The sequence below is a fragment of the Equus przewalskii genome, chromosome 9 (assembly GCF_037783145.1).
Source record: "Equus przewalskii isolate Varuska chromosome 9, EquPr2, whole genome shotgun sequence".
Classification (NCBI taxonomy): Eukaryota; Metazoa; Chordata; class Mammalia; order Perissodactyla; family Equidae; genus Equus; species Equus przewalskii.
This window is the reverse complement of record NC_091839.1, coordinates 52249886-52277327: the sequence shown is the minus strand read 5'-3', so window position 1 is coordinate 52277327 and position 27442 is coordinate 52249886. Positions and strand designations below refer to the sequence as shown.

General features: G+C 36.0%; 1 protein-coding gene across 7 annotated transcripts in view; it reads right to left on the bottom strand.

Moving 5' to 3' along the window:
• Positions 1-27442, bottom strand: part of GRIK2 (glutamate ionotropic receptor kainate type subunit 2) — a 632212-nt gene that overhangs the window by 176322 nt on the left and 428448 nt on the right. For all 7 annotated transcript variants that reach the window (XR_011522008.1, XR_011522007.1, XM_070556749.1 and 4 more), the window contains exon 11: positions 25476-25682. Coding sequence is in view for 5 of the 7 variants with exons in the window: in XM_070556749.1 (XP_070412850.1) it covers positions 25476-25682 (207 nt within the window). In the remaining 2 variants the exon portion in view is untranslated. The remainder of the gene's footprint in view (positions 1-25475; positions 25683-27442) is intronic.

Genomic DNA, 27442 nt, shown 5'->3' with positions numbered 1-27442 from the left:
ATGATCACACCCAGTTTTGGCTCCGTATAGCTAGCACCAAGGCTGGATAGCCACAGGAGCCCAGTGGACACCATCATATTTTGACTTGTCAGTGAACCAAGCCCAGGCATTTAAAAGAACCTCTACAAATTTAGTGCCCTATTGAGTCAGCAGCTTTATTTTAAGTTGTGGGGTCGAGGATAAAATTTCCCTCAAAGAGATAGCTACCTTTTCATGTAAAGTCAAGAGGTCACTGCTACCTGACTGGCTGAGTTCTTGAATATACTATTTCCATTTGATAAGTGAACCTTTTCGGGTCTTTCTCACATTGTTAGTTATTAAAGCCTAAGTTGATCTACCTCAAAACAGGACCATCAGGCCATGGAGCCAGAAGGTTTCTGTGGATCAGGCATTCAGTTTCAACAAGTGTCCAGCAGCAAGCTAATAGCAGCTGTTTAAAAGAGGTGTACAAGTAGCCATGTCTAGAAGGTGATGAGTCCAGTACTTAGAGAAGAATTTGAGGTAGAGGACACCAGAAGGCAAAATCATCAGTCACAGAGACTTATAGTTCAAAGGAGTCATTAGAGTCCTGGCGTCCCAAAGGTACTAGGACTTTTCTGCATGCAATTCATCATGATTGGGAGGATCCTCTCTGGACCTTATGGGACGAAATCAGTGAACTCCTTTTAAACATATAGATATAGAAGCAACAACTATAGTATGTTGAATTGGCCCAAAAGCCCTTAACACAAGGTCATGTTAGATTTCTTTCCGTGACTAAAATTGATTAGCAGAATCTGTGCCCTGTGCCCCCAACAGGACTGGGTAAGATAGTGGCTTGGTAGCCTATATCCGACAAAGCCATACAAGTTCCTTACCTGACCTAAGTTCCCCAGTACACACGACCAAGTATTTATGGCTTTTGTTTCCTCCTAGAAACAGGGAAACTTTGGCCCCATCCCCACTAATTTTTGCCTTTAAAGAAACTGAGGTTGGGATAGAAGTGGTGAGAGCAATCAGGGAGAGCGGAGGCAGAGAGCAGCTCCAGACCAGAAAGCGAGATGTGTTTCCTTTCAGTTTGAGAAGTACAGCGGTTGTTTGCCAGTCACTCAAAGTTACAATGTTTTGGGTCAGTCCAGTGTTCTTTATTAGGGGGCAAGATCCTTAGTCTGAAATTATCTATTTCATCTCTGGAAATCCCTTAAATAAGCAGCCACAGCCCCATTGCCTTTCAGCTGAGGCTGTGGGGCTTCCTGCACCACTTTCATGATAATGTACCTTCTTCTACTTGTCCAATTTACCATTTGAACAATATACAGTAGTTCCCGCTTATGCACAGTTTTGCTTTCCATGGTTTCAGTTATTCACAATCAACCACAGTCTGAAAATATTAAACAGAAAATTCCAGAAGTAAACAATTTGTAAATTTTAAATTGTAGGCCATCCTGAGTAGTGTGATGAAATCTTGTGCCATACTGCTCCATCCCACCTGGGAAGTGAATCATTCCTTTGTCTAGCTATTCACAATATATATGCTACCCACCATTTAGTCACTTAGTAGCCATCTTGCTTATCAGATCAACTCTTGCAGTACTGAAGAGCTTGTGTCAAGTAACCTTTATTTTACTTAATAATGGCCCCAAAGTGCAAGAGTAGTAATGCTGGTGATTTGGATAGGCCAAAGAGAAGCCATTAAGTGCTTCCTTTAAGTAAGAATGGGAAAGTTCTCAATAAGGAAAGAAAAAAAATCCTATACTGAAGATGCTAAGATCTACAGTGACTTTCCTTACAGTATATTGTTATAATTGTCATATTTTATTATTAGTTATTCTTGTTGATCTCTTACTGTGCCTAATTTATAAATTAAGCTTTACCATAGGTATGTATGGATGTACAGAAAAAACATAGTATATATAGGGTTTGGTAGTATCCACAGTTTCAGGCATCCACTTGGAAGGTATCCTCTGCAGATAAGAGAAGACTACTGTACCTCAATACTACCTCTTGCTGCTTAGATTCTAAACGTTTGTTTACAGCAGGACGACAGTCCCTTAATAAGCTCCCTTGCCCACCACTTGGGTAAGAGCATTAGCAACCAGATCCCTGGGATTGTCCTCCTATCCTGAAACCCAGTTTATGGAGACCTTGGCCTTAATCTTCCAGAAACCCATGCCACAATCCACATCCCATTCTCATTGCCAGTTTGCAGTTCTTATACTCTGAATCCTTAAATTCCTTTGTCAATTACATGCATTGGAAATTAGTCTATGGCTTGTCTTTTAATGTTTTCTCTCTGTGTCTTTCACAGTAGAGTAAATTTATTCATTTATTTTTACGTCTCCTGTCTCTTACTCAGAGTACCTTTTTGATTTAGTGGTATATATTACCAAAATTCCAGCAAATCTTCAGCTATTATCTTTTAAAATATTACTTCTTTGCAATTCCTTCCATTGTCTTCTTTTGGAACTCCTGCTGGATATATGATGGAGTTTCTCACCCTATCCTCAACGTCTCTTAGCTCTTCTTTCTTAATTTGTAATTTCTTGTCTTTCTGTGCTGTGTGCTGCTTAAATTGATCAGTACTTTTCCCATTTAACTCACTCTCTCTTTGTGTTCAGTGAACCTTGTCTACTGAGTTTAGATGTGGGTTCTCTAGTGTGGCATGTGGGACGCGCGACTTACCACTCGGCCACGGGGCCAGCCCAAAAATGATAACCTTTTAATGATACTTTTTACACTTTCATTTCATTATTTCTCACATTTCATCATTTTTTACTACACAATTTATTTTCCTTTTTGTAGATGTTTACAGAATTTTAAAAGATATTTTGCCATCAGTTTTTAAAGTTTCTGTCAGTTCTACAAAGTGCATTTCATAAGGATAAAATCCATATTCAATTGCGGTGTTTCAATATGAGATTGTATTTTTGGTTATTTTTCTATGTTTTATTCTCTCTCCTCTCATACATCCTGAGAGGCCCCTTGCTAGTGAAAGGCTTGTTATTCCTTTCACTCAGTGCCCCCTCCCTAATCTTCCAATCTATAGCTATGTCTTATAAGCGTGGTTTGAGGTTCACGTCCCTGGTAATATTGGTGGTATTTTGTATCGAGTCCCAAAACAAGGAGGTAGTTCAAAAGAGCTCCTAGTTTTCTGGGTGAATCTGTGCCTTTTTGTTTACCTAGGTCCACAGCTTTAAAATAAACCAAAAGCTCAGGCACCAGTGTTTTCATGCTGATTTCACAAGTAAGTAGGCTCCACCCAAAGCCCTGGTTTCAAGCAGTAAATGTGCCTCAGACTTGGATTTTATATAGAGCTCCTTTAATCCATGGATCATTCTAGACCCACATGCCCTAATTTTGGATCAGGGGCCCTGAGGCCCATAGCTTTAGCCTGGCTTATTTTGCATGGACTTTTGTTACGCATGTTAATCAAAGAGGAACCTGTCAAAGCTCCATGTTGCCACACCATCTTGAAAAGAAATAAGGTGGTATTTTTTCTAAGTTTCTTATAATATATGCTCTTTCTATTAGCAATTAAAGATAGTCAGAACAGGGAAATATAGCAAATAGAACTGGGAAGCAGTGACCTAAGACAGGCAACTGGAAAATGAGGAGAATTTCATGGAAGCCAGTGGAAGCGTACTTCAAGAACACAGCAATAAATTGAGCAAATTTCTTCGTACAGATCAAGTAAGATAAAGCCTGACAAAGATCTGCTGGATTCAGCAACTTGGAGACTTTAATAAGAGTAATTTGTGATGACACGTTAGTTCAAAAATGCTGATGGATAAGATGTGAAGCAATGGAGAGAGAGCGCAGCCAACTGGATAAAGAGACTTGCCTCTGAGGGGACACTGAGACGTTGAGTGGCAGTTGAAAGGGTTTTGTTTTTTTAATGAGAAATTATGATCTTTTAAAAATACAAATGGAAATGAATCGAGAGAAAAAGACCTAGAGGTCTAAAGTAGAGAAAGAAAGAAAGAGATATGGGTCTAAAAATCCCTGAATAGACAAGACGAAATGGAAAAGAAAGATAAAAAGAACATCCTTAAGCAGAAGAAGGCCCACTTCCTCCATTAAACCTCGAAGACAGAAGGAAAGAGCAGGTGGTAATGAAACAGTTCTGGTCAGTTTGAAAGTGGAGGGTTGACGAGACATTCTCATCTAGTGGTTTTTACTTCTTTTAGAAGCAGAAGACCAGGGTTTTCTGCTGCAAGGTAAAGAGGGACGGGTAGACTTGAGAAGTAGGAAGAAACATTTGAAAGCATTGTCACAGAATACTAGAGAGTGTGGTGACTTGAAAAAGTCTGTAGCTGTTGTGACAGTGTTGACAGCTCATTTAGGATTATTGACTGTCACTTTATAGTGGTTCCATTCTTCACAACAGGTTGATTTTCTCCATTTGAGTTCATTCTTCTAAGTCAGGCACAGTGAAGAAGATAATGACATTAATAGAGTCAATTTTTGAGGAGGTAAATGATATAAAACAACAAAGGAAAAATAAATTTGGTACTAGAAGAGAATGGCTGTAACAATAAACCACAGAAATTAAGCTGGATATGGAGAAATGTGAGGAGAAGAGAAAATTAATATACAAAAAAACAGATAGATGATCAATCACCTTGTGGGTTTGATAGGGTCAAAAACAAGTGTAGTGGGGTCAAATGAATGTATAAGCAAGAAGGAAAAGAATGTTGAATTTCTGAGTTATTGATCTAAGAGTTTGCGTACTTTTGGTCATGATAATGATTATGATGTAATTATAGGCACATATAAGTATATGTGGCTGAAAGGCCCCAAGAAATGAACAGCTCAAGAATCTTAGAGCCCGTGGTGATGGATGGGTCTTCTGTAAGGACACTGAATTTATCTAGAATCATGAAATCAACCATCTAAGAGTGAAAGGCTATGATCCAGTTGCTGAAGTCAACGGTGGATGAGTAGTTGTGATTAAGAAGTGAGTGGAAGATGGCATAAAAAGAGAAGGAATGGTATAACCAGGAACATGAGCCTCAAAAAATCTATGGTTTTTCTGGAGCTTAGAGAATTTATAAACTGGAAACAGCAATGGGGAGTATGGTTTTAGGACTATTCAACTATGTTACAGTTTGTCTTTTTCTGAGCACATGGTAGATTGCACTCTCTTCTTCCCTTGAAGTTGAGCACAATTGTATGACGTACTTTGGTCAATGGAATACAAGCAGAAGTGGTTTGCTTTCATTTCTGAGAAGAAACTTTTAAGTGACAATGTCCAGTTCACCAATGATCCTCTCTGATGTGATAATCAGCAATGCTCATGTGGCAGTGGCTCCATCAGCTTGGGTTTTTGAGTGAGAGAATATTGAGCACAGCCCTCAGCTGTCCTTTGATCTGTATGTAGTAGGAGTGATACACAATCTCTGTAGGTGTAAGCTACTAAGACATTTGAGCCTAGCCCATGTTGCCTAATCCAGACAGCCAAGAGGATCTGACGCAGCCTCTTGAGGTAAGCAGGGTGAGAGAGATAAAGTAGCCATCATTAATAGGGCTACAGAGACAGCAATTTCAAGAGGAAAGAGGCCAAACAAGATAGGAAATAATCAAGGAAGAGACTGGAAATAAAGGGAGATTATTAATGATGGAGGCGGTGGGGATCCAGCAGATATAATGAATGGCTTTTAAGAAAGGGAAAGAGTGGTAACTTGGATCAGAGGAAAGTCAACATAGCCCAGCACATTCTGGAAATAAAAATAAAGGGAGAATTAGAGGCCTGCTGTTTGACATAGTGGTTAAAGTTTGGTGTGCTCTGCTTTGGCAGCCTAGGGTTGGAGGTTTGGACTCTGTGTGCAGACCTACCCTACTCATCAGCCATGCTATGGCAGTGACCCATGTATAAAGTGGAGAAAGTCTGGTACAGATATTAGCTCAGGGCTGATCTTCTTCAGCAAAAGAAGAAAAGAAAAAGACCCAAACAGGGAGAATTAAATAGACCAGATAGTCTTAGAATTTTTACAATGTCCAACAATAATAAATTTGGGCAGCAAATTGTGTTTAGATTAACTAAAGAATCATTTTTATGTTTAAAAAACACACTACTGGGGATACAAACCACAATTTCTCATAGTTTTCCAGTAAATTCTCAAACACGTTGATATTTTATGAGAGTGGGATCGGGTGTCTAACCTCTACTCTTCCTTCTCTCAAGTCTTATGTGTATTAGGCTGCATTGAGAAAACTTGTCATTTGCGCGGCCTCATCCCTAGATTCCAGAGGGAATGCAGACTTTTCCTTATTTGTTTATTGATAATTTCATTGGGAAGTAAGGTGAGTGGAAGAGGCTGTGAGCCAGGGTTTGTGTTTTCATTCATTGCAGATATTTTACTATTATTTCTATCAGAAAAAAAATACCAATGACAGCGAACACTTATTGAATGCTAATAATATATCTGGGATTATTCTAAGCACTTCTTATGTTTTATGTCATTTAATCCTCAGCACAAAGCATATTCTTTTGTTAAAGGCCTTTTTTATGTGAGAAAAGTGAAGCTCAGGGAACTTACAGAAGTTGCCCAACATCACACTTATGATAAGAAATAGAGGGGATTTGGAAATCTGGCTGACACTACAATTATTCCACTGGTTATAACTTTAAAGTCTTTCTAATACCAAAATATATTTGGTGGACTGATTATCTTTCAACATAGAATGAAAATGTATTAAGGAATAATGAATTGAAAATAGATTTCAGTGAGGGCAGCAAATAAATCTGTGATCAAGTCTTCACTAAATTATCCAAGTTCATATTGACATTTAAACATGAGGCATTGTCCTTGACAGAGCACTGAATCTTAATTCTTTCAAACAATATCTCTTTTTTTACTAGGATAGTTTTATTCTTTTAAAATTGCTTTTAGTATACCCATACACATATGTATACTGTTTGTATATATTCATAGACACATATATATGTGTGTGTGTGTGTGTATACACACATATGCATACTGTGGACATATGTAAATATATATAAGCATGTACGCATGTGTGTGCACTTGTTATATTGTACCAATTACCTTGAAAAATTGTGAAAGTCGTGTTTGTTTTTTAAGTGCACCATGATTTATATAGAGGCAATATGGGAGCACATCAGAACACTAGTATTATCTGTATGCATATTACATGTTCTGTTTTAATTGGAGAATTTAATCTCATCTATTATGACAAACCATAGCATAAATAATTTATGTAAAGAGATGTATAGGAATGAATCCATCTACGATGGCACACATACAAAAGTGAGATCATTCACTTAGGGTCTTGGAATGATCTAAAAAGACTGACTGGCAACAAGATTCATCATAATTCAAAAAATTCTTTATACAATGAGAGGTTGATTTGAAAACAGAAAGACACTGCTTGTTTGGTTACTATGGCTATTCCTGGCAGTTACCCAGGGATTACAACTGCACAACCTTACAAACAGCATAGAAATTGACTGTTTGAACAAAGGGTCTCAGCAGGGTAATGAGTGGGCCACGTTAATTCTCACTGCTCATTGATGAGCTCTCTTTGAACTTTGCCAAGGTTTAAACAATGGTGACAGGCCTCTGGCATTGGCAGAAAATGTGCGCTTTGAACGCTACTTCGGGAATGAGATTTGTTTGTTTTTGTTTTTGTAGGAAACTACATTTTAATCATTTAGACTGGTTATTGATCCTAATTCGATCTGGAGTCTTATGGAAGCTTGTGAAACATCAGAAAGGAATTTTTGTCACAAACATCTTCTAAAGAAAGGATTTAGAGTTGCTCTTAGATTAATCTTTAAAGGTTATATATTTAAATCTCAAGATAGGAAAAACTTCTATAACTTTTTAATGGTATCATGAGTAGGGAAAATCTATAAGTTGTATCATATAAAATTCTTGACATTTCAGTTTGATGACAACTTTTTGTTTCAATGTAATATGATTATTTACATAATTAACTGATTTGCCTAAACATTTTTTTTCCTTAAATTTTGACTTATCAGATACTGACTTCAGACTTTACGTGTGGCTCAAATTACATTTTTATTTATATTGTTGATCCCGAGGTGAGAGATCATTATATTATATTATAAAACATTAATTAGCCTTTATAAGCAAGGCAAATTGAACATCATGAAATATGTGTATGTGTTTGCATTCACACACACATGCATATTCTTGCAATTGATTCATCACAATTATTGACTGATAGATGTTGTTGACCGGTGAATAATAACTTAGGAGAAAGTGATCAGAAATCATGTACTCTGATTTGGATGCACTGCCTTCTTTTATGATCTTCACTGGTGTTTGCAAAAACACAGTTTTTCTGAACACATTTTTCTCATTCACGACTTCGAGCACGTTAGATCGATCCTTCAAGGCCCGTTCACAGTGCCACCTTTCCACAAAGTGCTTCACATGCCTGCAACCTGTGTCTATGCCTTCCATGCTCTAGATGTATTCTCCATCCCTCAGGTGTGCATCATGACACTTGATTCTTCAATCGATTGTTGTGCTAATTATATATTCATATCTAGTTTTTATACTATATTAAATATTCTAGACAGAGGAGTCCAAGTCTAAGTCATCTTTGTGTCACTGGCAGTGACTTGCACAGAACGTTGCACAAAGCAGTCCCTTCAATGAATAAATGAAACAAATGTATTTTGTGCTTCTTGTTTAATATAGTTATTTATAGAATGATATCAACCACATTGCTCTCTTTTTTAATAATTCACGTGTTTCTGTTTAATAAATTAAATATTAAATTTTTAATTTTGATGTCCTCCTGTTTGGGAGTTGGGGTCAGGAAAATGTCACTTCCCTGAAAATGAAATTGACAATACCAAAATCCAATATATAACATGAAGGATTAGGTATTTGTGAAAACATCCCACCAGATACATCTCCAGAAGGATTAAATGACTGGAAAAATACTTTTAACTTAGAACAACTAAAATGAAGAAAATATGAATCCAGAAATTTTGAGCTGCCATTTGCTGTGAGAGCATTGAAATCCTCTAATCCTCATAGGCCAGAGCTGAAGGATTGATGGGCCAGATGCCCAAACCAGAAGATAAGGCCTGGGTCTCATGTAAAATGAATGATCAGATTGGAGACTTTTACATAAAGCCAACACACCCTACCACAATCACAGCCAGTGGGTCAACTAGAATAAAGCCCATCACACAGAAGTAGATGGTGGAGACCCTTGCCTGACATAGTCTTGGCCTTAATTACATGGGAATAAAAAGAAAAACACCTGTTCTGCGAATTCTTACCCTCTTATCCACCCTCACGTGGTGATCTCCAAAAATAAAATGAAACACAAAATTTCTTTTAATGGGTTCTCGATTGGTGGTGTCACTAAGCTCCTGGCAGAAGCTAATATAAAATTTCTCTGAAGGAATTCACCTTATCAAAAGCTCAAGTGTTTCAACAAATGATGTCTCAAGGATTACACGTTCTCTGACAATAAAATATCAGAAAGTACCCAATGAAACAACTTGCTGTGAGCAACAGTCAACAGAAATAACAAATTGCAGAATCACTCAAGAGTGCAGATATTAAAATTACCAATATATATAACATAAAGATAAAATAAGTATGTAAACTTCATTTAAAAGAATAAAAGAAGAAATACAAAACACAAAGAGCAAAAGAACTGTGAGAAATGACAAGTGAGATTTGTAAAAAAGAACCAAATATATTTTTTTAAAATAAAAATTACGTTAACATTGGAAATTCAATGAATTAATTGTACTACAGATTGGAAAAGCTAAAGTAAAATGGCAGATATATCAGAAGTAAACTACATGGAATGCGGCAGACAAAAAGAGGTGGGAAAATAGAGTTTAAACGACATGGAAATTCCAAAATATATCTAGTCAGATATACAAAAGAAGATAACACATAAACAGTAACAGCTGAAAATTTTCTAGAATTAATGGATGTCATGAATCCTTGTGTGACTGTCAATGTAAACTAAGCAAGGTAAGTAAATGAGAACTGAGATTCATCAGAAACAAGCTGAAAATATCAGACAGGGAGAAGATTTTATTTTAAAGCAGCCAAAGGAAACAGACAAGAAAATATAATGAAATAACAATTATATAGCTAACTTCATAAGAACAACAATGAATGTCAGAAAAGAGTGGACCAATATGGCTCAAAGTACGAGAAAAAATAATTAACTTAAAATTGTGTATCAGTAAAACTATCTATCAAGAATGAGAGTGAAATAAAGACATTTCCAATTAAAAAAAACAAGAGATGGTAAGAGAAAGAATTTATTACCAGAAGAAAGGTACCACTAAAGTATCTTATTCTAGAAGGAAATAGAATCCCACAGAAGAAGGTCTGTGATAGAAGAAGGAATTGAGAATAAAGCAAATGGATGTGTTAAATGTGTTCAATCTAAACAAATATTGATTATATAAAATAATAATATTAATGGCTTGTTTGTGATATTAAATAAAAACAAGTTAGAACTAAAATAATAGTAGATGTCAGCAGGGGGTTAATCAGTCTAAGTTTTCTAAGGTCCTTGCATTCTTTTGGAGAAAGACAAAATATTGATTTATTGATAGCTTGTAAAGTATACTTGTTAAAATAGCCGCTAAAACAATAAATAGAAATAAAGCTTATAACTTCAAATTAATAGAGGGAAAAAAAGAATGAGTCCAAAGAAAACTCATTTGGTCCAAAAGCAGTCAAGAAAAAAGAAAAAGAAGAGAAAAAGGAGGAAGAAGATTTAGAGGATAAAATGAAACTGTTTTAAGAGAGATTATCAGTTACTAACCTCTTATCAATCTAATCAAGAAAAGCAATTGTTTCTTTAAAAAAAGATAGCCCACTTAATCGTACTGTAACATCCTTAAGATAAGATGTTTTCTCCAAGCAGATGTGTGATGGTCTGCCCAGCAAAATGAGAGGAAAAATAGTGTGCGGCTTTTTATCCCCAGGAAAGGATGCTCTGATTCGCACTGCCCTGCTTCAGTACTTAGAAAGAAATATCACCAGAGTACAGGACACGAGATCCGATTCCCCAGGCTTTGTTCTTTGTCTCTTCATCCATTGATTTCTAAGTTGGCTTCTATCTGCACCTACAGAATAGGAGTGTGAACACTGGGAAGCACTGAGCCTTGTTACACTCACATGAAAATTAATATTCTGCCTTAAAAACCAATCCTGTGTGTTTCATTAGCTCAATAACTTCTGAACAACCACATAGTAAACATTGCAGACTTGCATAACTAATGTCTGGACCCAGAAAAGAGATCCCCACTCCGGCATGACCACACTGTGTTGGTGGCTCTGCTGAGCAATCTATGCCAATTTTAAACAGTTTAACTTAATCTTATGCTCAGTTCATGTAGCACAGCTCAGAGTTCAGCTTATTATCAACATACGTTTAACAATACTGACTTTCCAATTATTTAAATGTTGGTTGAAAATGGACATAAAAATTACCTAGTCTGCGTAATGGTTTGTGCAGAAAAGCAGGTAAAGTGTATGTGAGGAAGTCTGGAATAAATAAAAGATAATCAGAAATAAACTGAAGAAGACAAGGTGAGATTTCACGTGAGGTAAGCACATGACTGTTTGGAGGGGGTGGGAAGTGGAGACAGGGTGAATCAATCAAGCGCCCATTTGACCCTATGAAAAAGGTGAGAGAGTCCAAGTATATGATTATTGAGCAAATGTTTGCAGCATTTCAAGCACAAACCACTGATGACAATTTGCTAGACATGAATTCCATAATTCTTGGGTGATTGCAATGTAAAGTATAAAATTATCATGAAAGCTCTAAAGTTTGCAATTGGAGTTTGGATTATGTTCCCTGTACTACAGTTTCAAAGAGTGAAGTACACGTAATGCATTCTAGAAATGTTTCCGTCCAAAAAGATTGTATTAAGGTGCTTAAAAGGTAAACTCTCAGATGACCAGGACGACTTGTTTTCTTAATATGCTGATGCTAAAATTGTTACTTTTATATTGCAGACCTTTTGATTACGGAGTATACAATGTTTCTATTCTGCTCTTGCCCTGAGGACAAGCTCTCTTTTGATAGTGTTGTTTGCAATCAAGTTTCATTTGATTTACACAATTTCAATTATGACAATTCTGATCTTTGTATACCTATTATTTTGGGCGGAATTTAAGGGCAAAGCTACTTTGTCTGAAGGTCTTATTCTGAGTGTTTTCCATGACTCATGAACTCCTATTACTTTGCTGTGTATTGTCTGATATAGCTGACAGTATCTGTTTATGAAACATTTGAAAATGACTCTCCTATGAGTCCACATTTGGGATATCAAAGTGCTTCAGAATGCCTTTACCTATTATTCCACGACTGTGACTCATTTCTCCACTTTAAAATTTTAATTTCTAATAAGTTCAACAATCTCCGATTTTACTTTTTTCAGAACGAATCTGTGACAATATCATAGCTATGGTTTAGAGTAATCACAGGTGTATTATCAAGTTTATTGCACTTCCCTAGTATGGAGAGGAGAAGAAACTAGGTGGACAATTTATATTCATCCATTTATTCTACAGACATTCATTGACCATCTCCACCACATGTGAGACCCTGTGCTAGGTGTTGTGGGAGATATCAAGAAGAACATGAAGTCATTCCTGCTTCAATCAAGACACTGACATCTGCATAGATGAGACAAGGCATGTACAGTAGTAGATAGAATATGATGGTTTGGGAATTTCACTTGAGGTGTATTCCTATTGTAAGTAGTTGTGTAAGTGGAGTTGGCCAAAATGGCATGGATGGAAAAATAGGATTAATTTATTTAACAAACCCTCATTAAGTGTCTCTTATGTGTTAGGCATGGTGCTGAGTCCTAGAGACAGAGTTTCTCCCAGAGCTTATAGTCTAACTAGGAGAAAAGCCTGAAATCACACGTAATGAAACATAGAAAGTGACATTAGAGAGAATATTTTTTAATCTACATGTTGCTTTAAAAGATAATGTACAGTAAACAAAGAGAGTTTAGCATATTACAGGTATCAAAATTAATCATTTCCATAGAGAAGAAAATATAAGGACATAAAAGATAGTTTTATCTTGCCTAATAGTAAACTAAATATTGTCATGTAAACAAGTAAATGAATTTGTGCTTGAATAAATCCCACAGGCAATATCTCTGATCCTCCAATGATCCACGTTGGAGAATGTTTAAGAAAAAACTTGATCAGAAATATAATCATAATTAAATATGTAAAAAATAAACTCCGGTTCTGTGGCTATATCTTTAGCAAACTGAATGCCCTAAAGGAGGCAAAACACCTTAAACTGTAATTAGAAATGATCAGGAAATTATATGGGTGAAAACACACGATTTTGACATAAAACAACAGTGGTTAATGTTAGTATAATTCCATATCGCCAAACAAATACATTCTTAATAGATTAATAGATTGTTCCTAATTAATAAAATTAATAAAGTAAATAATAAAAGTAAATAATAAATTAATAAAAATAAATCTATCAGGGGCCAGCCCAGTGGCACAGCGGTTAAGTGTGCACGTTCCACTTCAGAACGTGGTATGTGGTAGGCGTCCCACATATAAAGTAGAGGAAGATGGGCATGGATGTTAGCTCAGGGCCAGTCTTCCTCAGCAAAAAGAGGAGGATTGGCAGCAGTTAGCTCAGGGCTAATCTTCCTCAAAAAAATAAAAATAAAAATAATAAATCTATCAGAAAAAGAGATGTGGAAACCTTTTTTACTCTGTTAATCCTCTCTTTAAAAGTTTTCTGTTATAAATCAATGTTATCTCAATAAAAATAAATAAGTAATAAAATAAATTTTAAAAAAGTTTTCTGATTCAGATCAGAGTTTATCCTAAGTTGAATTGTTTTTTCAATATATTTAAACGAACTTGACCAAGTTGTAGTTCGGTATTTTAGTCATGTATGAAGTTATATAAAATAACATCCTTCAGGTAGAACTACCCTCTGAAATTAAGCTAACTGCAACACTAAAAGTAGTATATTGGAAAAGGCATCTGTCATTTTCTTATAATTCAAGCTTAAAGACTTCCCTGATCCTTTTCCTCTCAGACAGGATTAGATACATATCCTTGAGGTTTCCCAAAATATCTTGAGAATATCTCTGATTATGTCATTATCTGAAGTATGTAGAAATTATTTGTGCCTATCTCATCTAGGATTCATATTTATCTTTATATCTTCAATGCCTAAAATTGTGACAGGCACAAAATGCTGAATTAATAATACTGAATTTTACTTCCATATAGGGATATCATGACGATATCTTATTTTAGTAATTGTATTATTTCATTATTCAATTTTACTTTGAAAAGCAACTTCACATAATTTAATGTAATAGGAAAATCCAGTCACAGTTAACAAAGAAATAATATTTGTCCTGTTAAGAAAATTCATGCTATGGTTTTCCTTTTTAAATTTTTTTAGTTTCTGCTTAGGACTTTGCTTTGTTTTTGTTTAATATTTTTTTTAAGTTCTAAATAAAATGTCACTTTAAAAAGAAGCCACATTTGTTTATATCTGTTTTCAGTTACATTTATTCTGCTTTTCTGGTAATAATAGATGCAAATCAGTGTTTATTATTTAATAAAACACAGATGTTCTATATACCACAGATAAACACATTTTCCAGCCCATTGCTTCAATAGTGTCACTTTAAATTCACTCTCCGAATCAAACTTTTTTTTTTTGAGGAAGATTAGCCCTGAGCTAACTACTGTCAATCCTCCTCTTTTTGCTGAGGAAGACTGGCCCTGAGCTAACATCCATGCCCATCTTCCTCTACTTTATACGGGGGACGCCCACCACAGCATGGTGTGCCAAGTGGCGCCAGTTCCCACTCAGGACCCGAACCAGTGAACCCCAGGCCGCCGAGAAGCGGAACATGTGAACTTAACTGCTGTGCCACCGGGCAGGCCCCCCAATTTTTTATTATTGAATCCAAGTAATTCTAGATTTTGGATCTGTATGTGTAGGCAATTCCTCCCAGAATATACTTGCCCTTAATTTATATTTCTACTTTCATTTTATGTAATATTTTATATACAACGATAGCGGTTACATGCAGAGAGAGATGAGGGAAATGTAATTTTATCCTTTGGGTTGATTTGGAAAATTACTGAATTGAGACATTTTATGCTGAGTGAAGCACTTCAACATTATCTACAATGTTTTATAACTCTTATATTAAAAGAGAAACTTAAAGCAAAAGAAACAAATGTTAACAGTTGTCATTTTTGGGTCACAAGAAATTATAAATAAATTCCCACTTCTATCTTTTAGTTATTTTTCTTAAAATTAAAAAATAACATTACTACTCTTTAATGTTTGTTACTGAAGATGCAAGAATGCTTCCACCAGAGTGAAAAATTGAGACAACATGCTATCAAAAATCAAAGCCCTGGTGTAAGTCAGTTCCCGTTTAGTAGAAATTGCTGTTTGATTTAGCCTTTCCATTTTTGTGATAATACCTGGGGCCTTTTTAAGTTCCCTGAAAAACAAATATTTGATTTCCTCCCTAGAATATAATAAAAGAGCAATCAGGAGGCAAAAGCAAAGTATAGTGAGGTCCTCTAAGGTTCATTTATGATCATGAAAGGCTTGATAGTGTTAAATACCAATTGCAATGCTAAGGCAGCCTGCTGGGAAGCATTCTAGTATTTTCAGTAATAGCTGGGAAACCACAGCATCACCGGTCTTCTTAAAAACAATGTAAAATACCAGTCAATTAGATCCCAACAGACTTCCCACTTTGTCATAGCTACTTTATAAACTGAAGCCGAATTTCTTCCTCATTCTGTCTTTTTTTAAAAAAATCTGTCAAATGATCAAGTTTTTGTGTATTTGCTTTTAAAATGTCAACCACACTTGAAGACATAAAAAGGAGCCTCATTAAAAAGAATAAATGCTTTTATTGACCAATACACTCTCTTAGCGACCACAAATGGTTAATGAGACTAAAACACAAGTCTCTTTAAGCACAAAGAAGTTATAAAGTTCTTTGGCATCTCTAAAAGAGCTAAGCTTTAAATGCTACTTTTAAAAAGACACTTCTCATAGTCTGCTGTATGCAATTCTAATGAGGTAAAGGGACTGAAAATTTGGCCTTAAAAATCTCTCCCTTTTTTAGTTGTAATCATAAAAAGATTGCCCTTTTTCTTTGACAACATTACTTCACACATATAGCCAATTATTTGTTTTAAATATATTATAATCATGGTTCAACAGTAATCTGGTAAACTAGCTCATAGTGTTTAATAGCCAAGATAAAGCAACACAAAAGAGAACATTTGGTACCCTTTTGGATATAGTAACAGTAACAGTCATAATAATAATAATAATAACAATAACTACTTATCTTGAGTGTTTCCTATTTGCCAGGCAACACACTAAGACTTGGGCATGCATTCATGTCCTAAACTAGAGTCAGCTTCTCAAATATGATTTGAAAATTCCTTAAACAGCCCAGTCAGAGAACTGAATTCAGCTTTTATAGTTGCACACCAGGTTAAGTAGTGGTTTTTTGACTAGGGTTAGTTTGTTTTTTTTTTAAATCTGTATCTCTATACATGAGAGTATCCACCTGCGCAGGAGCTTTTCACACAGTAAGTCATGAGACCTACAGTGGACTCAGCATCACTTTCCAGCACTTAAACTGTTCTTTCTTCCTGTCACTGTCCTTCTCCCCTTCCCTGTCTCTCACCCATCTATCCCCCATCTCTGCCATCCCATTGATGAATTTGACGAAGTTAAAAATGCCTACAGTACTGCTCCACGCTTGGGCCTTAACATTTAATCCACACCATCAGTCTGTGAGGTAAGTATCATTATTCCCATTGTACATATAATAAAACTGCCTTGAAGACAGACTAAATAACTTTCCCAAGGCTGTACAGCATAAATAGATGGATCGATAGATAGATGATAGATAGCACCCAAATTTCCACAGATATGAAGTAACCGTAGATCTTCAGCTATGAGTACACAGTATCCCCTTACACATTTTATCAGCATTTTGACGCTAGGTCAGAGAAGGCCCAGCAGAGCACTGGCTGAAGAGCATGCTGAAATTTGCCTCCAGCTGAAGCTTTTTCTATGTGAAGGGTGAAAGGATAAAGAATTTCAAGTAACAAGGGAAGTTGTGATGGAGGACCAGAAGTAGTAGTTCCACAAGTGTTCCAAAAAGTGGGCTCATTAAAGGAATGATGTGGTCAGGAAAAGCCCTATGGAGTAGGGTCCTAACACGGAGCCCTGGAGGTGGACTTTAAATAGGTGACAAGGTGAGAGAGCTTAAAGGTGAGTACTTGAAATTTTATGCTGCAACCTTTTGGTATCTCTGCAATGCTTTGAGTGGGAAAGTTTTGAGGAGACATTGGTGATTAGATAAGAATCTGACTATAATGTATAGGTTGATTCCTAAAGAAGAGGCAGGAAATACACAATAAAGACACAACGAGGTGGCAAGAGTTTCTACTAGATTGGCGGATGCAAAACGGGAAGGTAGAGACAGATCTGAGGTCTATTTTTAATTTGCACATACAACAGACTTTGCACATTGCTTTATTAACTTATGTATGGATGTCTACAACCATAAATCTTCCTGAAGTTTTCCACTGCCAAGGCAAACATCACCAGAGATTTGAAAGTAATTTAACTGCCCTTGTCTCCTTTTAGCAGTCCCATAATAATACGTTTTGCTAGCTTATTGCAGCTTAGGTATTTTCTCTCATGCTTATGAATAACTCAAGTTGGCTTTATGAATAACATACTCACAATTGTTGTCTCATGAGCCCATAAGTGAGTTATTAGCCATAAGGAATACACAACCCAAAGCTACAAGTGAAATTTATGCCCGACTTAATATGATGGTTGCATTAGCAAATTTCTGTGTACTCATCTCTACTATGTCAGGTTCAGTAGCTAAGCTTGCTTTTAAGAAGGAAAAAATCGATAGAATATTTCATAAAATATTATACAACAAATAATGATGCTTTAATTTCAAGAAGAAATATGGCACTGTTTATTTTTTTACTTGCTCCTTGATGCTTTCATTGGGGCCCTTGAAAGGCAGCATAAGAATTAAAAGCATTTGGAAAATATGTAACATATTTTCTAAGGAGCGTGGTACTTGAATTAAACATTTGTTGTCAAAAATTTGTGTCATACCTTCAATAAATATTCTTGAATGCTGAACACTTCTGCAATTTTATTATTTGTGTCTCCCGGTTATTTTCACTATATTTGAAGCAAATGCACACTGCCAAGCATAAACCACAATACAGAGGAGTTCGGATGCAGTGAATCGATAGGGCAAAAGAGTGTCCTGATTTAGATTTTAATCAGTTTGATGATTCACAAAAGCTATCAACTTTTAAAGCTACGCGACAAACTTCAAATAGAATGGCCCAGGTCACCAATCATCATGGGTGGTTGTGGGCAATCTTTATTTAAAAATAATTATTTGAGAAGTGTTGGATTAAGTTTTTTAAGGATTTAAGCGAGGAAAATAAATCTCTTCACTTTCAGTCTTATATATAACTCTAATTTGACACAATACCAAATCATAAAATAAATTTAAGGAGGTCCAAAAACATTTTAATTTTTTCTATAATCATTTCTTTGATTTAAAAAAGTTAAATAGTAATTTTCAAAAAAACCAAAATGAGCGTCCCTGCTTTGCTGGTCTCCTAAACATCGTTTTTCCCATTTATCTTACCTACTGCTCATTTAATAGTGACTTTATTGTCTATTAATTCTTCCCTATGTTTAATTAATTCTAATATAAAACTACCATTCACAAGACATAGGTCATTTAGGTAAGAAACCACTGAGATATTTGAATACCAAAGGTTTCAATAGATAAACTTTGCATTAAAACTTAACACTAATTTTACTGACTATGATTCGATTCAAAATTAATATCAATAGCAACCATAATCCCTACATCTTTCTCACTGTAATAGTGTCTAAATGTTTTACTTTTCAGTCTCAACGAGAATATTCATTAACACTATAATGGAAAGAATAAGTAAGAAGACACAAAGTTTGATCATATTAGTTATGTCTCTATTATCTACTATATGTCAGGCACTGCATTAGGAAATTTATATATATCATTCCTAATTATTAATATGCTATCATTATCTCTATTTTATTTATTTATTTATTTTTTTGCTGAGGAAGATTCACCCTGAGATAACATCTGTGCCAATCTTCCTCCATTTTTTAGTATGTGGGCCGCCAGCACAGCATGGCCACTAACAGAGTAGGTAGGTCTGTGCCCAGGAACGGAACCTGGGCCACAAAAACGAAGTGCACTGAACTTATCCACTAGGCTACCAGGTCTGGCCTTCTATTTTATTTTTGAGAAACTAAGGCTCAAAGAGTTTCAGGCGATGTGCCCAAAGCATAAAACTATGTAATAGAAGAATTAGGATTTGAAGCCACATCTGTCTTACCAAGTACTTACTAGCACACCATGTTGTGCAGCTCTGCTCTGGAGATGATAGGGGAGGAAGGTGTTTTCAGAGGGGAAGACGTCATTTTTCAAGGACTAACAATGCCTCGGGGAACCCTTTCTCCTAATATCTTTTTGAAGTTGTAACTTCATATTGCACCACCAAGAACGGTCCCTGGTTAGATTATAATAAATTTGAGAGATCATACCAAACCCTATACATCGAGTGTCCTCTTGAGAAGGAAGAATGGAGAAGGTGGTAAAACCAACTGTTACTAAAATAACAGACTTGCAACTGTAAGGGCAAATACAAATTAAAAATAAGAGACTCAGTTCTCCCTGTGGAAAATAAAGGAAGAGACTCCCTCCTCTTTTCTTACATCATTTATTTTAGAAAACTTCTAATTGTAAGTCTTTTACCTCTCTCTTCAAAATGTATATAAATCTTTAAAAAGTTGTTAAGCCTTTTGACAGTTTTCCAACCCAGGAATGCCCTTCCTAAGGGTCTGGGAAGTATCTCTTTGAAACGGAATCACCAAGGAAGATAGCACTCCATCTCCAAGTTTCTGTGGGAAGGTAGAAGCCTAACCTTGGTGGATGGGTGCCTAAAACCTATTTGTTGTCAAAAAGATTATTTTTCCATTGGATAAAGTCAATTAGCTAGCACAGAAGATCGCCCTAATTACCAAATGACTGTGGTATGAACTATGTATGATAAATGGTGCTTTCAAGTCTTCTTGAGGACTAGTTACTGTTTATCTTGAATACATGTATGTAGTGGGTTGCATCTGCTTGGTTATATATAAAAGGATAAAATTTCTTTCTGTCTTTGCAATCTCTTAGCAAACTGACTGTAGTGTGTATCACATTCTGGTTTATTGCTTATTCAATAATAAAATTATTTCTTGGTCTTCTACCTTCGTGGAGAGACATTCTCGGTTGGGAGGAGATTTTGTTTTTAATTATATTTCCCCATCAGAGCACTGTCATATAGTCTCTGAACGGTTATTTCCCTTCTACTAAACCTAGAAAATATAGAAAATGGTCTGGCATATAGCTGGAATAAAATAAATAGTTGTCTCTGCACCTAAGTCCACATAAAAATTACAAGTAGCACAATTCAGATGGGGCTGACTCTATCCCACAGTTCCAGTTGTGGACACACGACCCAGGTCTGGTCATTTAGATTACCACCTCTGCAATCCCAGTCTTATGGACTAGACAACAGATGGGCAGATGGTCCAAGTTGGTCCAGCTGACACCCCTCCCCCACTCCCCAGCACCCGCCATGGATTTTGCAGAAAGTTTGGCAAAAGTAGACCTCTATGTCTTTCAAAAGGAGGATTCTAAAAGCCAGGTAAGCATAGGGCAGAGTTTCCCAACTTCAGCACGATTGACATTGGGCAAAATAATTCTCTGTTGTGAGGAGCTATCTTGTGCATCTCTAGCCTCTACCCCTAGATGGCAGTAGCAGCATCTCCCCCTTTCCCTAAATTGTGACAATAAAAAATGTCTCCCAACATTGCCAAAAGTCTCTTGAGGAAAAAACTGTCTCCAGTTGAGAACCACTGGCCTAGAGCCACCATGTGCCTCTTCTGTTACCATGTGGAAAGAAATTGCTTAAGAATAAAACCTACAGAGAAGAGAGTAAAGCCGAGAGATAACAAGGCAGAGAGAGGCCACGCATTAATAGCATATTTTAAGACCTTGGATCCAACTATATTTGAAGTGAAAACCACTACTCGATGTTTTTAGTAATGTGGGGCTTTTTAAAAAATATATATTTGTGTAGGCTATTTTTAGCCATGTTTCTTACATTTGCAACTGAAATAGTCCTGATTGATATTATAAACTACCGTATAACTTACATTCAAGTAAGTAGGATAGATATTAAGCTGATAATTAAAATAAAGTGTGATACGTGTTATACACGAAGAGTAGTATGGAAACTCGTAGCAGGTGGGCCTCCCGGGGTGGGGTGGGAAGCCTCATCAGGGAAGAGTTTCTGAAGCTAAGTAGAAGTAATTCAGATGAAATGAGCTGGGTGGGGGTCGCGGAGAGTGCTGCAGACAGAGAACTAACCAGGAGGCAAAGGAGAAGAAGACTGATAAAAATCCACATGGATATGGCTGGAGAGAGTGGAATAGATGAAAATATAGAAAAGCGTGCCAGTTAGCGTCTCAACAGAAATGCGATGGCACCCTCAAATGATGATAACTGAACAGGATTTATTTACAAAGGGACTAATTCATTCTCAAACTTCAGGGAACATCAGAATCACCAGTAGGGCTTGTTAAAATAGAGATTGCTGTGATCTACCCCAGAATTTCAGATCCAGTAGGTCTAAAGTAGGCCCTGCAAATTTGCATTTCTAACAAGTTCGAAAGTGATACTGATTCTGCAGGTCTGTGGAACATATGTTGAGAACCACTGGTGTAGGAAATTTTAAGGGATGGTGCAGCAACCCAAGGCTAGTAGCAGCCAAGCTGCAACCACCCCTAAGGTTCAAAGAAAAAAAAGCTATGTAGGGTGTAAATTGGAACTGACAACAGGAGAGGGATTTGCATAGAGCAGGCATCGTTATGAGAAACTGTGACATTCAATGTAGGGACGCAAACCAACCCAAGGCAACGTCTCAGGCAGCAAGGAGGAAAGGAAATATCCTGACCTCACTCTCCTGCTGCCTTGGATCCTGTTGCCCTGTTGATTTGCTCTGTAAAGGACAAACTCCCAACTCAGAAAGCAGGGGGAGGAGGTCTGAGAGCAGATCTGGAGGGTCAAAAAGAAGACTTCCATAGGAGACGAACAATAACCAAATGTGGAAGGGCTTGTAAATATGTTATATAGTTGGTCCTGTATCCTTAGGACAATGGAAACTCCTGAAAGATTTTATGCAAAAGAAGGGTATGATCAGATTTCTCCTACTGAAACAAGACTCTAGCTGAATGATACATATAGATAGTGGATTAGAAGGGAAAGACCCTCATATTGGAATATTATTCCAAGTGACAGTGGAGATGGAGACAAGTGGGCAGCTTTCAGAATTACTTAAGAAATACGTTCAATAAAAAATTCAGAAATGACTACTAAATTTTTGGCTTGGGAGCTCTACTGAATTGTCGTGTCATGTACTGATAAAGGAAACTCTTCAGAAGGAACAGCTTCAGGAGAGATAAATAATAAATTCAGCAGGAAACACGCTGCTTTTGAAGTGTTTATGAGGCATTTAAGTGGAAAATATACCAGAGGTAGTTAGACACATGGGTCAAGGCTTGGGGCTGAAGATGTTGAATGGTGGAATTTCCATATGAGAATGATAATCAAGCTATGAGAGAGGGTAATCTTTCCGAGGAAAGTAAGGAGAGGGAAAAGTTTAGGGTGTTGATCTGATTATCAGCAAATTGTTACTTTACACTGAAATTAGCATATTCATGAGCATGCAAACTAAGTTGAGGCTGTACAAAGAAAAATACCTGACTATAATCATCACTCTTTTGATATGACTCATGCTAAACATTAAAAACCAAGGCCAGCCCAACAACATGGGACAGGAAGAAAGAGTATACATACTAGGACAGGACAGCACTGTAGTCAGGGAAAATAAAAGGTGAAGTGACAGGTATGGCATCAAGAACAATAAAATGATTAAATAACTTGAAGACCTCATCAGTGGTCTCAACTCAATACCAAAAATATTTTTTGAGAAATTAATATCAAATTGTAACACTCCTTTACTACGCCTTCTTTTGGTGTGCCGTCATCTTTTATGCCGTAGTTCTAAATCATTATTTCCTAACCTTCATTTTCTACTCTATAATTTCCTTGAAGAAATATACAGATAGGAAATCAAAAAGGAATCTAAAACTTTTAATCAATTTTGAACCCCAAACGCTTAATAAAAAGAACATTAACTAAGCACCTAAGACAAATATATACATAAAGGCATTGGTGATCTAAAATTCTTGTGTTCTGACTAAAATAAAAGCCTAACATAAGCTACTTATCCAAAGATTCTACAGTGAATATCCATTGTATTGGTCTGTGCAGCATCCATTCCACTTTCTTCAAGTATAAACACCCTGATTTTCCTTTGAAAACCCACAATTCCCCCACTTTAAATCTATGAGGTTTTGAAGGGGCTGACTCCACCCCCTAGTTTCTTGAGTGAGTATATGCCCCAGGATATCCAATGAGAACACCACTTCTCTCGGAATAGGATAATTGGTTCAGGATTTAGTTTATGACCTAGGTCAGGCCAATGAAACCAAATTTAGGGTTTATTGATGAAATTATAGGGTACAGGTGCTATATTTCTACCTGGATGGTTAATCTAGAATTGCTGGCAGCAATTGTTCTTGCCACCTCTTGGGAGGCATGTATCTAAGAGTAAAACAAATACAGGGAAGCAAAGACTAAATTGGGGCAAAAGACCAGAGACTAAATCTTGATACTTTAAATCCAGCCACATCACCTTTGGACTTCACAAAGATGTAAACCAATAAAGTATCATTTTTGCTTAAAGCAGCTTGAGTTAGGTTTCTGATAGTTACTGCTATATTAAGAGAAACTAACATAAAGTTTAAGGTTTTATGTTTGATTCTAAATCATATATATATATATTCCAATATTTTCATTTTATAAAGGATTTTACAAAGTTAAAATATAAATGTACCATTTAAGCAGAATTTGTGAGAAATAATCAAGTCTAAAACTTAAGGATCTTATTGAGAAAATTCCCAATCATTAAAAGAAATATATTGAAAATTTGAAGAAAAAGAAATTTAAAACATGATAGTTTGTGTTATTATTCTGCTTCTAACCAAGGACTGATATTTCTTTCTTGATAGATAGATAGATAGATAGATAGATAGAAATCTCTTATTTCCTTCTTAATAAGGAACTTTGTAATTAATAACAATAAAGTACTTTCAAAATGCTTTGAAAATTACCTATATTTCTACTTCCATAGGTAAGAATTTTTACTTAGGGTACAGTTCACAATGTTTTTTAAAAGAAAATTATTTTTATTATTTTATAAAATTCTTAGCAATAACTACATGCCTTAATATTATGGAAAATGACAAAATAAACTTAAATGTTACAAAAAACAAAGTCAAATACATTGTTATAATACTTAAAAAATAAGAGCTTATTTCAAAGAAATGAATTAATTGACATAATCAACTGAGGAATTATGAGATAATCGTTTCCTGGATGAAAAGGAATGCCTGGCTATTCAATTACAAAAATAAAATAAAATTTCTATCCTCCTACTTCCATATGCTTAATATTCTTGCTTTATTTTATATAGCATCTTATTCCATGCTTTTTACATATAGATTTATCTCCTCTCTAAAGATAAGAAGTTTCTTATCCCAGTATAGAAAATTTTTATAAAGAAATTTAGAGTTTATGTCACTCATTCTCTCTATTGATTAGAAGGTTAGCATAATATAAGTGAATAAGAAATTCATTGTTGGGAAACTACAGTCTAATTTGCAGATTAAGACCAAATATTTCAAGATATTAAATCACTTAAACACAAGTTAATTTAAGACAGACTTCTCTCTCTAATAGAACTATACTTCCCTCTTAAATTCTATATATTTAATAACAAAAATAATATATACTTTGAATAAAATTATTGAAGGAAATTCATATTTGAAATATATTACTGCTCTTTGACATTATTAATCCCTAACCATCAAAAATTTTTTTTTTAAAGATTTTAATTTTTTCCTTTTTCTCCCCAAAGCCCCCCAGTACATAGTTGTGTATTCTTCATTGTGGGTCTAGTTGTGGTATGTGGAACGCTGCCTCAGCGTGGTTTGACAAGCAGTGCCATGTCCGCGCCCAGGATTCGAACCAACGAAACACTGGGCCGCCTGCAGTGGAGTGCGCGAACTTAACCATTCAGCCACGGCGCCAGCCCCGCATCAAAAATTTTTAAAAAGTAAATCTTTTAGCCATCTTCCAAATGTAATACATAATGAGAAGAGGGACTTACATGATCAATTAGCTCACGGACCATTCCATTCCATTGTCCATTGGCATCATCCTGGGCTCCATATTTCCCGTCCTCCACAAGTCTAATTTCATATGTAAAACCAAGAATTGTAGACAATTCTCTGAGGAGGTCAATGCAATAGCCCTCAAATCGATCATTCCCATAAAGGGGTTTGTCAGACTTCTTAAACAGGACATAGGGTTCTTCCTGGAAACAGTGAACATGAAGGTAGGAGGTATTAGTTAGTCACGAAACTTATTATCAGAATTATACTTTCCTTAGAAGATAGAAAATGTCACGTTAATTTAGGACAGCAGTCAATTTTATTTTCTTCTAATTGTAATTAATATAGTTTGAAATACTAAGAAGGCAGATTACTTTGAGAATATTTGTGCCTCATAAGAGAATATACATCTTAGAGATATAATATATATAATAAATACTATTTAATGTGATATTTGTGATACAATGTATAATACATAAGATATAATTACAATACCCCAATTTGAATTAGACTATTTAATCAATATCTAGCATACTGTTTCAGTGGGATCTATTGATGAAAGAATGAAAAAAATCATTGCCTAATTTCCTACCATGTGCTAAGAACTGCAGTAGGGACTTTTATATATATTATCACAATTTGTCCTAACAACCATGAAAATTACAACTACTATACTTAATTATAGGAGAAAAAGTAGTAGCTTACTTTAGAATATAGAAAAAGAAACTAACACTTATCAAGTACTTATGCATTCATCTAACATTTTATGGAACACCTACTATAAGCCAGCCCTTCTCTATATAAAAGAGAAATCCTGAGTCATGAAGTTCATAATATAGAGGAGGAAACCAATAATAAATGTCTAAACAAATAGAACATATAACTTCAGATGTTGATAAATGGTGCAAAAACATAAAATAGGACAATAAGATACAGAAAAACCACAAGGTCCTTGGCAAGACGAAGGAAAAATAAGACAAAATTGAATCATATGCCTGGAAGTCTTCTCTGAGGAGATGAGAGATGAGGTAGAACCTAAAAGATGAGAAGCAATCTAGCCGTTTGAAAATCTGAAAGAAGAGCATTTCAGGCCAAGGACACAGCAAGTAAAAAGCCCTAGACCAAAATGACACTGGAGTGTTCCAGAAAGAGGACAGCAGCCATCAATATGACTGAAGGCACATCCAGTAAGTGAGGGAATTAGTTGAATGAGACGAGACTGAAAAGAAAGTGAGAAGCCAAATCCTGTAAGGCTCTGCAAAGCAGTCCCTATTAATAATTTGTATGTTTAACTAAGTGCCAAGAGAATCCATGCATTAGCATATTTTATCGGGAACAGGTAGATCAGGGTACAGCAGACTATGCTGTAAATAAACTAGGGTTCAACTGACTCTACTACTTACTATTTGACCATGGGCAAAGCCTCTGGAAGCTGCTCTCTTAGAGAAAGACACAACAAAGTGAAAAATCTTAGGAGGCTGCCGTGCCAGTCTATCCAGGAATGCAATGATCCTCTTTGCAACCCCTGGAGAACAACAGTCATTCCATGAGGGCCATCATACCTAGAGTTTTGGACATGACAGTACAGTCCTGCGCTGTATAATGATGTTTTGGTCAACAACGGACTGAATATGCAACAGTGGTCCCATAAGATTAGTGCCACACTGCCTAGGTCTGTAGCAGACTTTACCATCTAGGTTTGTGTAGGTACACCCTATGATGCTCACACAATGATGATATTGCCTAACAACACATTTCTCAGACAGTATTCCTGTCATTAAGCAATGCATGACTATAATGTGGGAGCTTGCCCATACTCATCTCAGAAAAAAGACTAAGTCCATCTTCCTTCCCATCCCTGTTGACCTGGCATATCCCTCTACAATTTCATGCACACTCTAACCTGACCATTTTCCTTTCATTTTGATGCTCCACTGTGCTAAATAAATCCTGTGCAGAGATC